At 49.8% G+C, this 14,358-nt stretch overlaps 1 protein-coding gene across 11 annotated transcripts in view; it reads right to left on the bottom strand.

Annotated features, from left to right (window-relative positions):
• Nucleotides 1–713: 713 nt before the first annotated feature.
• Nucleotides 714–14,358, bottom strand: part of CRAMP1 (cramped chromatin regulator homolog 1) — a 62,936-nt gene continuing 49,291 nt past the window's right edge. For 9 of the 11 annotated variants that reach the window (XM_059692630.1, XM_059692637.1, XM_059692638.1 and 6 more), the window contains 8 exons: nt 13,230–13,311; nt 12,142–12,246; nt 11,735–11,913; nt 11,010–11,078; nt 10,178–10,409; nt 9,485–9,649; nt 8,229–8,371; nt 714–4,767 (listed from right to left, as the gene is read on the bottom strand). In XM_059692630.1, the coding sequence (XP_059548613.1) occupies nt 4,603–4,767; nt 8,229–8,371; nt 9,485–9,649; nt 10,178–10,409; nt 11,010–11,078; nt 11,735–11,913; nt 12,142–12,246; nt 13,230–13,311 (1,140 nt within the window). In that variant the 3' untranslated portion in view covers nt 714–4,602. Of the gene's footprint in view, nt 4,768–6,204; nt 6,402–6,427; nt 6,659–8,228; nt 8,372–9,484; nt 9,650–10,177; nt 10,410–11,009; nt 11,079–11,734; nt 11,914–12,141; nt 12,247–13,229; nt 13,312–14,358 lie in introns of those variants that run through there. The other 2 variants (XM_059692634.1, XM_059692639.1) reach the window with 2 other exon arrangements.

Below are 14,358 nucleotides of genomic sequence, written 5' to 3'. Positions count from 1 at the left end.
CTGAGCCGCTGTTTACGGATTTTGCAAACCGGTCCAAGGCATCCGCTAGTTGGCAAAAGGGCGCTAATGCGAATTCTGTGTTCAGGGATTCAGCAGTTCCTGTCCTGATCTGTCCTAGGGGGTAGAAGGGCCCCTCAGGAAGACATACTCAGTGCGCCAGTTCCCTATTTGTGACTCAAAAAACAAAACAGTTGGGAGTGTTCTGTAGCTAAATTACACTGCCGTCAGCCCATCTATTCATATCACCAAATGAAAAGCACTTGAGCTTTTTTGTTGTTAATCTTCACCCAAGGTATTTTCCCATTGATTTTTAGAGAGTGGGAGGGCGGGGAGAGACAGAGATGTGGATGTGAGAGACATAGATTGGTTGCCTCCCACACGTGCCCCAACGAGGGCAGGGGTTTGAGCCTGCAAGGTAGGTATGTGATCTTGACTGGAATTTCTATCCACTGAGCCAAACCGGATAGGGTGAGCTCTTTTTTTTTTTTTTTTTTTAAATCCTCACCAGAGGACATGCTGAGAGAGAGAGAGAGAGAGAGAGAGAGAGAGAGAGAGAGAGATATCAACATGAGAGAGAAACATTGATCAGCTGTCCTAAGGGGGAGGTAGGATACAGGAATTGAACCTGCAGCCTTTCTGTGCACAGGACAATGTGCAACCAACTTGAACTGTTTTTAAAGTGCATACTTAAAAAAAAAAGGCAGAAACAATAATTATTAGATCAAGTATTAGTATGTATTTATGCACAATAATAAAAACAGATTTACAAGTTAAACTGGAAATTTAAACATAAGAAGTTTAACAGCTTTTGTTTATTATATTAAATAACCAAAACACCTTTTATTCCCAAAATTGGTAAAGAATAAATAATGTAATTTACAATATGGTACAAAAAGTAATCAGGAAGGACAGGCATTCCGCTTTATACATACACTGTATATGTATATTTATTATCTATTAAACAAATTCACATCTCAAACAAGCCGAAAACCTTAGATGATATGGCTTAACGATTATTAAAAGGAACAGCAGTAAGTTCTGCTGCCTGGGCCAGAAGCTCTGGAGCCAGTTATCCTGGTACAGAATGAAGGGTACAGGTTGCTGTAGTGCTTCCAAGACTGAACTCACTCAACATGACTTACACATTACTGTGGGATTAGGAGAGAGCTTTGATAGTCAGGAAAGGTTTGCTGTGGTTTCTTCCTTTTCCCCCCTTAAGACAAAGTGCCCTATTTCCTCACAAATGCATCTGATAGGTCTCAAAGTTTTAAACAACAAAAACCCACAGCAGCTGCTGTTCTCGTCCACTTGTTTCCAGTGCTTCTGTTCCATCATTTTTCTCCGCACAGGTTTGGACTGGATGGTAAAAATGCTATTACACTGAAAAGGAAACCCATCAGTAGTGACACAGAATGATAAAGAATGGGACTCTGAGGCTGAGAAATCAGAGATGTAGGGAAGCAAGTAGATCAACTTACGAAATGTTTCCAATTATCCCCACTCCCAGAGCAAGTGCCCTACACCTAGAAGGTAAATAAAAAAATATCATCCTAAACCTCATGTGGAACCATAAGCTTCGATCTGCCCCTGCATTTTCTAAAGAAGAAAATGCTCACCACTGGACAGTCACAATAAGAGTTAAGGCCACACCACCAACTCCCTTAAGACCAGAGACAATCTCACTCTTTACAAAAGATAATCAGCAAAAAGATGCTAGACATTAGAGTGACCTCGGACATAGGTCTCAGAAACTGACCTGTTCTTAATGATAACATGCTCAAGGAAGCCACAGGTGCATACTCAGACTATGACGCCTGCCACTGGAGAGACAGAGGAAGAGGCAGGAGGTTGGGAGGCTTGGGCCTTTTGAAAATCCCAGCCTTTAACAATTACTTATTTTGTGTGTGTTCTTCACCTTGCTTTTTATATCTGTTTTGAGTTGAAAAGGATTCCACTTAAAAAACATCTCCTACAGGTCAGTGGAGCTTTTCTTTCCCATTCAAACATACAACATACCCACCACCCCTTACCTTGCCGTTTCCAAATTTAAGTCAATAGGAAAGCTTTGAGTCTCACACCTGGGTTATGCCTGGAGAACTGGCTTGTCACACACACACTTCTCTGGTTGCTAGGGAAGCAGCAGAATTCTCTGGAATCTTGAGAGTTTTATTAGAGGTGAGAAGAGTCGGTCTACTCTCCTCCCTGGCCCACTTCCCCACTGAATGGCCCTGGCCAGCCAGCTACTCCCAGATGGATTCTATGCCAGAAACCCAGGCCGGGGGTGCAGCTAAATAGCTACAAAAGCTGATCTGAGTCTCAGAGTTTTTCTCCTTTTAGGTGTCACTGGGTGACAGGTGCCAGCCTACCAACTAGACTGCCTTGAGGTGGCCCTGATGAACAAGCAGCTCAGGAGCCCCACCGTCTCTGGCACAGTACACACTGCCACTGGGCATCACATGCAGCTCTGACGTGACTTGATCGGTCCTGGTCCCAGACAGTGGAGGAGTATGAGGAAGCTAGTCACGGCCTAAACTTGGCCTGGTCTATTATCCTACCGTAGACCTAACACAGTCAGATGCCCCGAGAGTGAGTGTCAGAGAGTGAGAGAGAGATCGATCCTGATCTTGTTCAGCTCAATATAAGGTGCTAATTTCAGAAAGCTGATATATTGATCACAAAACACAAGTAGCTTAAAAATACTCTGGTCCAATGTTGCCGATCTCTCTTAATAAAGTGTTAGCATGTCCCTTTCTTTCATATCTCCAGAGCTTTGAGACTTTTCCTAAGAGCCCAGAAGGCTTTTTCTTAGTGATATTGGTGCCTAGAACCAGATCTGAAAGAAGGAAGCCACATTAGAGGCAAAAGCTCGAGAAACAATTGAAACAAAGAAAAGAAGCTATTGCCTAGAAGCCAAATGTCCTGTTTCCTCCATGGCTGGGAGCGAATGACCCTGCCTGCAGCCTAAAAGGGCTGCAAACAGCTGGTGAGACAATGGGATCAAGAGTGTCCACTCTCCTTGCACACACAAAAGACCTTTCTTCTCCTTTCCACACAGGCTGACCTCTCACTGTGGAGAAGCCTCTGCAGAGGACCAGGGCTGGCCTCGAGCTGCCCTCTCCGCCAGTCAGGGGAAGAGGAAAGGTGAGCACAGAGAGGGAGATTGGTTCAGGTGGGTGATCCTGGCTGTCGGGGAGGGTGAAGCAGCAGGTGGGATGGTGGCTCAGGTATTACTAGTCCAACACAAGAGCACTGGCTTCTGGCCACACGTAATGTGGCTAAAGGGTGAATTAAATGCTGTGTTTCCCAAGGCTGAGCGAACACAGGACCCTTGTTAGCTCCATTCCGGGGGGAGAGCTGGAAACTGGACTACGTGCAATGGTAATTGGTCACCCAAGGAGGCTCACGGAGTACATACAGCGATGTGGCAGTGCTCTAACTGCATCAGGATGTATGATCCTTGTCTGCATTCCCTGAACAGGAAGGAGCAAAATAAGAGACCACTGGGCAAAAGAAGACATGGGGGATTAAACCTGCACATCAGGTGGCCTGTGCTCTGCTCTTAGCCCAACGAAAGGAAGAGAAGACTAAAAAAAAAGAAATTCTGCTGAAAAGTACATTTGTCTCAGATGCTAAACAGTAACACATCAGAAGTTCAAGGACTCATCAGGAAAGTCTTAACTGTGGTTAAACAAGTGCTTAGGATCGTCCCAATAGAAGTAACGTTATAGATCACCTAGAAGAAACTTTAGATGGATGCAAGAAGGAAACCAACTAAACTGGCTTACCTCCTCATTGTCTAATTCTTAAAACAAAAGAAAAACATTCTCCAAGCAGCTTAGCAGGATTCTTTTCTGAAAGTCCATATAACCTGCACAAGACATGATTCTTTCTCCGTCCTGTTCAGAAAACACATCTAGATAGGGAAGCACTAGGCAAGGATCAGTATTTCTGGGGTGATGGCTCCAGTTACGCTGCCCTGGGAACCTTCTGCTGTCATGTGATCAGTGTCCCCATGAAGCTGTCTTAGGGTACAGATACCACCAGGCAAAGCCCAGCCCAGGCCCAGCTGTCCCCTGTCACCCCCTTCCATCATCACGGTGCAGAGAAGCAATCAAAGTGTGGTACAGGTTTTGCAGAAAGAATGCAGCCATGACCTGGAACCTCCCTATAGAGAGCAGGGAGATTACAACTCCTCCGGGCACGACGACTATGCCGGACACACACCCACTCCTTTCTTTCAGAAAGAAAACCCACTGAACTGTCCAACACAACCACCAAGGCAGATGTGGTCATTACACAGACCCCAATACGAGATCCCACAACTGGCGAAGAATGGCTCCAATGCCAGTGGTGTATGACATTCCAGGACTCATCCTCATCTCTCAGGCCACTACGGCCCTCTCCCCGAAGCTGTTGGGGTACAGCTTCCAGCATTTTGCGTATTCTGGGATGCAGAGGTGTCTCTATTCTGACCATCTTCTGGGGGTCCTGGGCTTGATTTGTGTTTTCTCTACACCTACCACAGTTGAGGACTGGACCACCAGCCCTGTAAGCCCTCCTCTGAAGCCTCCAGGATGCCCCCACCACGAGTACGCTGTATGTTCACTGGGATAGGTCACTGACAGGGGGGCCACTTCCACTGCCATCAAACAGAACCTCTCGGCGGCTGGGCTCGGCGATGGACAGCTCCTGGGCCAAGTCATTGAATCGAGATATATAATCAACGCTGTTTTCATTCATCATGCACACCAGCTGGGAATCCACGACCTGTGGGCAGAGGACACAAGGCAAGACCACATCAGCTGGTGGTGGCCTGCCACCTAGACGAAGAGACTCGCTACCACCAGGACTTCCAGTAGAAGGTGAACTGGGGTCTCTCTACGGTGAAGATTGGAATCTCCCATCAACTTGCCATGTAATGGTGGCCTAGTACTCTGGGAAGAATCTCAGAATCGCCCATCGTTCTGAACTCTCACTGTTTTGACAAGTGTGCAGGAGAGCCTACTGTGAGCCTGGCACAGCTGGCTGCTGGGATCAGAGCAGTGCTTCCCTTTATATGAGATTTGTCAGGGAAGACAGTCAAACAGGCAAACGGCACCGAGTGGAAAGCAGAAACTGGGGTGGCCTGTAGGAGATATAAGTGGAGAAAGGGGAGGCACATTCCTGTGAGAAGAAACAGCAAGTGCAAAGGCCCTGGGGTGGGAACAGGCTTCGGCTCTTCCAGAAACAAGAAAGCTGGTGGATGTGACAGTAAGGACAACAGTCGAATAAGAGACGAGAGACTTAAGTGTGGACAGCAGGGCCTTAGGTATTGGGATTTCATCTGTGGACAAAAACATGGGACATTCTGCCACACAGTCTTCAGGATTTACTGTCTTCCTCCTTTGCGGGAGTGAAAGCCTCCTGAGGACAGGGCCTTTGTTTTATTCACTCAGTGCCTGTAGCAGTGCCTGGCACATCATGAATAAATTGCATGATATAATGAAATAAAAAGCCTTGGAAAATTCTGAGTAGAGCTATGGCCTGAACCGAATTTTGAATCTATTATGAGAAATATAAAACAAACAAATTTGTTTTCAAAAAGTAGAGCAAGCCCTGGCCGGTTTGGCTCAGAGGTTGGAGTGTTGGCCTGTGGACCAAAGGGTCTTGGGTTCAATTCCCTGTCAAGGGCACGCACCTTGGTTGTGGGTTCTATACCCCGCCCCAGTTGGGGTACATGCGGGAGGCAACTACTTGATGTATCTCTCTCACGTCATTTCCCCCTCCTTCCCCTGCCATCTCTCTCTCTCTCTCTCTCTCTCTCTCTCCCCTCCCCCCGACCTCCCTCCCTTCTGCTCTGTATGGGGAAAAATAACCTCGGGCAAGGATTTAAAAAAGAAGGAAAAAAGTAGAATAGTGACTGTTTCCCCCACATATCCATCACCAGCTTCATCAATCTGTGGCCCATCTAGGCCCACCTCTCCCACCCACTCTTTGCTCCCATCACTTTTGTTCAAATCCCAACATCAGATCATTTCAGCCACACATCTCAGAATGCACTTCTAGATGATAAGGACTATTTAAAAAACACACTCATGTTTTTTGAGTTGGAGAGTTCGTGGTCAGATCTTTTTGTTAAACAACAGCTATTTCTGGAGGTAAATGTTACTAGCTATGGATTTAGTAATTCATGAATAGCACCCGTCTTTGTTCTGTGCTGCTCACCTTTGTGTGCAACAGGCCACCCAGAGATCTCGTTAGGAATGCAGGTCCTGGTTCACTGGCCCTGGGGCGGGCCCGAGAGTCTGCCCTAACAAGCCCACGGTGCTCTGCAGTGGGTCTGTGGACCACCTTTGAATAGTGGGTCCAGGTGTGTCATCGGGGGATGTTTGTGCAGTGGCCACTTCCACAGGAGCTAGGAGCTTATAAACTATGTCCACATAGACACAGGAAAGGAGAGAGACCAGCCTCTTATGGGACATTACAGTCACAAGATCTTCTCTAAATAAAGGTTCTATGGCCACAGAAATGCTCATCGAGGGGGAGGAAATGTCCTATATTGCTGTTTAGTTTGTATTTGGGTGAAATTTCCATTCATGTTAGGAGCTGGCTGAGAATCCTCCAAAAAGCCTTCCCACAAGCTCCTCAGATCTTAAGACTCAAATCAGGATACCGAGAGCTGAGGAGGCAATGGGACACCACTATGTTAGCCTTGTCTGATCCAGAGTTCCCCTTAAGAATCTATCTATATAAAAGGCTAATATGCTAAGTGCCCAACCGGTCGCTATGATGCGCACTGACCACCAGAGGGCAGATGCTCAATGCAGGAGCTGCCAAGCTGCAGTGACTTGGCAGTGGCAGTTCACAGGTGATGCACCCCAAAACCAGAGAGGAGGGAGCCTGATTGCTCACGGGGCCGTGTGATTCCACCTTTGGCCGTGGGTTATGTTGTTGCTGGGGCACTATTAGCCCCAAGTCTGGTTACTGCACACTTGCGTTTGCGTTCCACACCCTGTACGACAGCAACTTTGCAGAGTGCCCTCTTGCACTCCGGCACCCCTGGGGGGATGTCAGAGAGCCGGTTTCAGCCTGATCCCCGTAGGCCAGGCTGAGGGGCCCCACCTGTCGGAGGGACCCCACTCACTCCGGATGCCTTCGAGCCACAGCGCCACCCCAGGTGCAACCAGTCAGGGAGGGACCACAGGAGGCTGGCTCCAGGGCGTGTCCGGCCCATCTCGTCCAGTCCTGCCCCGTCAGCCACCTTCTAATTGATTTCCTTTTAATGTGCACGAATCTGTGCACTGGGCCACTAGTCTTACTATAAAACCCTTGAGGGACACCTACCAACAGCTCGGCATCTCAGGAAGCCAGGATTTGGAAATGCTGCTCCAGTACTTTAATAACAGGACCACGCCCATGTGACATTCTACATGTGGAATCTCTTCATTTTAAGCATATCCTCTGTCTAAATTTTTCTTTCAGCACCTGTTACTTCATACCTTGCCTTATAATTAAATGTACCTGTCTCTACTCCTTCAATCAGTGCACAACCTTGCAAGGCTTTCTTGCTCAAACAACACTCATACCATGTTGGATGGAGCCTGGGTGGCTACATGAGCAGACAGCCTGGCCTAAGAAAGAGGGACACTGCATGCTGGTCCAAAGATGAGGGTCACAAACTGAGCCTTGCCTGCACATTGAGGGCCTGCCATAATGTGACCTTTGTTGTCATCGCCCTCACCATGGGAGGAGCCCGAGGGAGTATCTGTGCCCTTCCTGCAGAGCCCATTCTCCTGCTTGGGAGGCAGTGACAGGTAACGGCACAGGGAGGGGCTGTCTGAAGGCCCTCTCCTGTCAGGCACCAGCAGTGATGACAAAGCCACCTGCAGGTGCTCTTTACTCTTCTACCATCGGCATCAGCACTGCACAGAGGCAGCATTACCTGCTTCAGATCGAGCGGCTGGTGTAGGCCACAATGAGACCCAATCCCTGCTTTGGTCGCCTGCAGAACCCCCAGTTAACCCCGAATTTTCCAGGTTTTGATGCCTTCAGAGCTCAGCTCTTACTTTGTTGTTTGCCACTGGAATTTCCCTTCTCAGAAGCCAGAAACCCGGATGTGCATGTGCTGGCTCCTGGTTTTAACACCTTGATGAAAAATTCTTAATAACCAAACAGGTCTGCTTGAGGGACTTGGTCACCTCTGGGGTAAGGGCTGGTGGTCAAGTCCAGGCATAAGATTGTGTACTTACCTCTGCCACATCGGCCAGGGATCTGGACACAAACGAGTCTCTCGAATTCCCATCTAGCAGGCTGGGGCCCAGCAGGGAGGTGCCACTGGGGGTCCCCACGGGAGTCGGCAGCGTCTTTCGGCCTTTCTCCGAGATGAAGCTCGCTGCCAAGAAAAGGAGGATCACGCCCTGAGATGGCTTGGTCAGCTCCGGGTCAAGGGAAGGATCTGAGGGCTGGAGGCAGCCTCGCCAGGCCCATGCAGGCATTTATCTGCACGCTTGCACACAGCGCTTGGTGTGGAGCTGTAGCCAACCTGGCTTTTCTCAAATGAGGAGCCTTGGAGGGTCCTCAGAAGCACACATAAGTAGGCCTCACATCATAGGGGCCCCTCAGTGCTCTGCTGTCCAGTCACCACTCCCACCTCCAGGTAATGTGGTTTCCCATTTTTCATGATTTGTATTTGACTTTGCAGAGATCTGTACTGTTCTATGGGCCTCTTATAACAGGAAACACTCATTGAGCGCTGGCTCCCTGTATCACCCAGACCAGAGCCCGCATTCTGGGCCATCAGGTGTGGCGTCCACACAAGGTGCTGACCCGGTTCAACATGTGTACAGCACAACCCCCTACAGGGCTGCAGTCTGATGGCCATGTGCACGTATTGGCTGCTCTCTAAAAATGCAAAGCGCATGAATCCCAGACGTGTCCTGGAGCCCCTCTTACATAGGACATTGAGAGCATTGTGTCTTTCCCTAACATGCCTTTCCCATCACACAACGCCTGGTGCCCAATGAGGATGAACACATCCTGTGAACGTGCCAAACTGGTCAACATGTCGCAAGACAGCTGGCCTGTCCACATCAGAATATTTTACTGCGAACAGAAAGAGGGAAGCCAATGTCTCCTACCCTGCCGTTGGTGTCAAGAGCAGAAGGCCCTAGTAGGGGAGGGGCCAGGACAGCTGGCCGGACTAGAGAAGAGCACAGGGGACCGTGTGAGGAGATAGACAAGGGCTACATTGCAACTGGGCTGTGGGTTACAAGGATGTCACATTTGCCAAAGCTCAGTGAACTGCACACTGGAGATCTGGACATTCTCCCAAATGTAAGTGGTGCAGAAAAAATAAACTTTGGAAAACAAGCAAACAGTCCTAGTGGGAGTTCTGCCAGATGGCAAGGAGAATGTAGGCTCTAGTCCCCCACCAAGTTCACCATGTGGGCCCTGCTCGTCCTGCTGGTCTAGGACAGAGACCGGGGCACCCCCCACAGATACTCACCAAACAAGCTGCCGAGGGACGAGTCCGTGGGGTCGCTGGGGCACCACTGGGGGTCATGGGTGGGGGAGGCAATCCAGTCTGGTTGGGGGCTGCTGGATGGGGAAGGAAGACTCTTGGAACTGTCACTGCCATTTAGTTTTGCTGGAGAAAGAGGGACTCCTTCACCTGTCAATCAAAATCCTGGGTCAGAGACGCCACGTGTGGTGAACAGCACTCTGCTATTCCCAGTTCACAAATGAGCCGGTGACCTGCCCACAGCCACTCACTACTAGCCTGTGAAGTCAGCTTAATCTGAATCCATGGCCTGAATCATACCAGCAAGTGCCAACCACACCCCTGCTACAGGATACCAGTCCAGTTCCCTCCTGGAACTTGCAAAACCCAAAGGCATTCACCTAGATTCATGACCAACTAGGATAATGGCCCATCTAATCCTGTTGGTCTCAAGGCCAGGAGCAGTCCCACCGGACCATACACAGCTGTAGGTCCTATCTGTACCTTGTTCACTGGTGCTGCCTCTGCCTCTGCTGGGCAAGGCCATACAGGTGGCAGGTGCAAAAGTGGGAGTGGAATGGGAACATACCCAGCAGGTTTGGCAAATGCTCAGATGGGAGGTCAAGGGCAAGCCTGGATCCCCCGTCCTAATGGGGAATTGATCCCAAGAAGGGTGTGCAGGGGCAGCCTGTTCCTTACCGTACTGGCCAGAGCTGATGGCGATTTCAATGATGGAGTCGCTGATCTGAGTGGCAGGCTCTCCCTGCGAGAGCACGTCCTCAGGTGGCCCGGGGAGAGAGATGTCCAGCAGAGCAGAAACGTTAGGCGGAGAGAGCCGAGTGCTGGAGCCCTCCGCCAAGGGCAGTGGGGTGGAAAGCCCATTGTGCAGAGGAGCCTTAGATAGCTCAGTTAAAGAGAGGACAGGTGAACCCTGGTGGGAGATGGGAATTGTTCAGATACAATGGATCAACCAATCCCCTAATAAGGAACAAAAACTCAACCTCAACCCCAAAAGGTGGTAACCAAGTGATGGCCAAGTCAACAGAGAGGCGGTGACCACAGCAGATACCTCTTCCATTTAGTATGAAACACATTAGCTTCTCCAGAAACCACTCTGGGGATGCAGAGTTCAAAGGCCGGGCCAGGGGGGCCTTGGCCAGAGCCTTGGACATCTGGATCTGCTTTCCCTGCCAGCAAGACAGCTGGTAACACCCAGGCAGAAGGTAAGTGCCAACAAGTGCTGCCAGTTGATGATCTCCTCCCCTTAGCCCAAGAAACTGATCTTTCAGAACTGTGCCTGAATCAGCCAGCCACGTGGAAGGGAAGAAGAAACCCGAGATGGAAGATGCATGCTCCTTTTATCTAGGCAATGGGAGGATAAAACTATTGGATGTCCGAGTGTCCTTGTCACATCCTGGCAACTCACAGCAGGGAGGCCAGGTCTGCTGGCAGGACCATGAGGACGGGGACTCGGCACTGGAGGGGGGCTCTGGGGCAGCTATTTTGCTCAGCAGCCAACAGCACACTCTACCTGGAAACCTTCCGTCACTGGCTCCTGCTCAGGCCTCGAGGGGATGCTGATGAATGGATCGCTTGTACCCTACAAGGAAAGTACACCATGAATGCCTAGGAGCCCTTCCAATCAGCATGCCAGAACTCTGCCCAATGGCTATTAAGCTCCTGAGACAAGAGCTGTTCCACTCCCCAGCTTCCTAACAGCCAACATTACAGGAACCCATTGAGGTCCAGGTTGGAGATCTCTTCCTGTGAAGACAAGCTAGCTCACTGCTTCCAGAAGGTGGGCCAGGAAGTCACTGCACTTAAGATTATCAATTCAAAACCTCCTAGTCCTCAGGCTGGGCTGGCCGGGAAACCAGAGCACTGAGAACTGGAGAGGAGTGGCAGACAGGGATCACTAGGCCCACTGTTGGTCCACTGGTTAAAGTTCCTTCTCAGACCAAGCTGACATCTGAGAAGTCTGCTGACATACAGAACTGCTTACCTCAGTTCTGGATTCTCCATTGTCACCCAGCAAACCTGTCCCCGCTCTGTCTCCTTCCATGGCTCCCCCCGAGCCACGCAGAGAGCACTCATGCCCAGCCTCCCTGGTTCTGTGACTCCCCTCTGGTCATCAGGCCCATCCCCCATCCCGCTCCTGAGGCAGAATTAGGGTCCAGCATGACATCAGCCCCATTATCTCGGCTCCCATCCCTCTGGAGAGGGACCGACCCATCCTGAAGGCGGGTGGTAACTCACCCCCACAGTGGGGATGGGGTCGCCGTTCTGGAGGGTGCCAGTGGAGTCCTGACCCGAAAGGGTAGCTGTTGCCTCCTCTGAAGACAGTGGAGAGATGCCAGACAAACCCTCAGCATCCAAGACAGGGAGGGGGCTCCCGGGGATGATGCCGGCACTTGTAGCTGCTAAGTCGACAGCACCTGACAACAGAAAAGACATTGCCAATGGGAGCTCCACCGACACCCCCAAACATACTCCGCAGCGCTCACAGGAATAGCCTCTCCCTCACGCCTCATTTCAAGGCAAGGGAAGCAGATTTCCTGTTCTCTCTGGAGGATAACGAGAGCATGGTTTGGGGGAGGAAGAAAACAAACATCATTCACAAGCCTCCCGTGGTGTCTGTCCCCATGCCGGTCACAGAAACTTACTGGCCAGGTGGCCGGGGGCCGGGGGCGGAAGGACCTTGGGCATGATCGGCCGAGACAGAGCCGCTTTGGTGAGGGAAGACTGGATGGGCCGGAATGAGCCTCTGCCTGTGAGGACAAAAACAGAAGCAGCCGCATCAGGCCCACCTGCCCCGGTGCTCTCTGACTGCACGGCAGGCGCTACAATGGGCCGGCTTCCCAGCCAGTTGGGACCATGGAAGCTGAGCCAAGGGGACACACTGAACATTCCAAAACTGTGCTGACTTGGGGAAGTCAGAGGTCAAACGGGCCCCCAATGAGGAGAAAGCTCTGGCACCCGTGATAACAGCACCACTGTGGCCCGTGGGGGCTGCTGAAGAGGGTGCTGTCAGCACTGTCATTTTCTGGGAATGGCCCTTTAAGGGTGATGCACACCCAAGCGAAGCTACAAGCTCCTCTGAAGCAATGAGAGCATCAGATCTTGGATTAAGATTCTGCCTCTGCAATTGGGCTCTTTCCTACTAGGTTTTCTGTAGATGAAAAGAAGGCACAAGAAAAAGCAATTAATAGCTGTCTGGGTCCAGCAGTCAGTCAGTCTGAAATGTGAACATCAAGGCTGATTTAAAAGCTAAATCACAGAGTTATGTGTTCCACTGAATAATTCTCACTGAAGCAAGAAAATTTACTTCAAAGAGCCAGGGCCCCCACTGACCTTAGAGATCTATGAAGGCCTGAGTTGTACATTTTTCCCCTAAAATGCCTGACAACACACACACACACACACACACACACACACACACACCCCAAACGAACAAGCTCAAAACAAAAAAACACCCGACAAGACGTTATACAGAGAGGGTGGACTGAACTAAGCGAAGCTTCGCTAACAGGGCTACCTGAGCCCACCTCTGAAGGAAGCTGGCTGCAGACCACCTGTCAGAGGGCCATGCCTGCCTGGCTCAGGGGCACACTCCGTTTCTGCTGATAGAACGGACAAAGGAATGCTGCAAATGTCACTCCAACAGCCATAAACGCGAATGCCTGTCATCCCCAAAGGGGAGGCCACAGGAAAGTAAGGAGTGAAGAGCCAGCCCAGGAGACCCAGTGCTTACCGGTTATGGAGGAATTTGACATGATAGAGAAGGAGCAGACGTTGTGGGACTGGTTTTCAGAAGGTCTAGGAAGCAGGGTTCTCTGTGGAGGGAAAACTGCCAATCAGGTAATAAAAATCACTCAGGAAACCAGCAAAGACTTATAAGGGGATATTCCAGACAACAGTGAACTGAGATTGTAAGCAGATGGTTCTGGGTTCTAGGGCTATAAACACAAGAGCCCCTGGGACAGTCTGAGGATGGCTATGTCCTGTAGACCCAGCAAACTCTGAACATCGGGTCCTCTCTGAAAAAAAATGCCGAGGGATCAAACCTTCCTCCAGGGAAACTGGAGGAATGTCAGAACCATCCACTGTTAATTCAGGATATTCTTATGGATTTGGATGGAATGCAACTAGTCATATATATATATATGTGTGTGTGTGTGTGTGTGTGTGTGTGTGTGTGTGTTTATAACCACTCTGTGTGGACTATTAAAAAAGACACTCATATTCTGGGCCTCCTCAAATTTGGGGTGTAAAAATAAAGTTGCTGCCTGTAACACAGACAGGCTAAAGGCCTGAGGCCTTCCGCCCCATCTCACAGTCCCAGTGCCCACCCGTCCCTATCTGCCCACGACTCCTATGTGTGAATAATTAAGTTCTAATGTGAAGAACACCATTTAAAGAAATTATATTAGCCCTGGCCAGGTAGCTCAGTTAGAGCACCATCCCAATATGCCAAGACTGAGGATTTGATCCCCAGTCAGGGCACATACAAGAATCAACCAATTTAAGTGGAACACATTGTTGTTTCTCTCTCTTTCTCTCCCCCACCCGGCTTCCTCCCTAACAATCAAATAAAAAAACTAAAAAAATAATAAATTATATTAATTGCTCAAACTGTTATTCACTGAAGTTAAAACATTAACAGAAAGTATCTGTCAACCTAAAAGTGTCTGAGGACCTCTGGCTCTGCGGCACAGCTGCATCTCCACTAAAGCACAAGGGACATCTACCTCCATGGCCCTCAGAGGGGTGAGGGTGAGACAGAGAGAAACATAAATGTGAGGAGACACATCTATTGGTTGCCTCCTACATGCACCCTGACCAGAGCCGGGGATTTACCCTGCAAACGAGGTTTGTACCTT

The sequence above is a fragment of the Myotis daubentonii genome, chromosome 4 (assembly GCF_963259705.1).
Source record: "Myotis daubentonii chromosome 4, mMyoDau2.1, whole genome shotgun sequence".
NCBI lineage: Eukaryota > Metazoa > Chordata > Mammalia > Chiroptera > Vespertilionidae > Myotis > Myotis daubentonii.
Note: the sequence above shows the minus strand (reverse complement) of the source record. Positions and strands in the feature narration are given on the sequence as shown.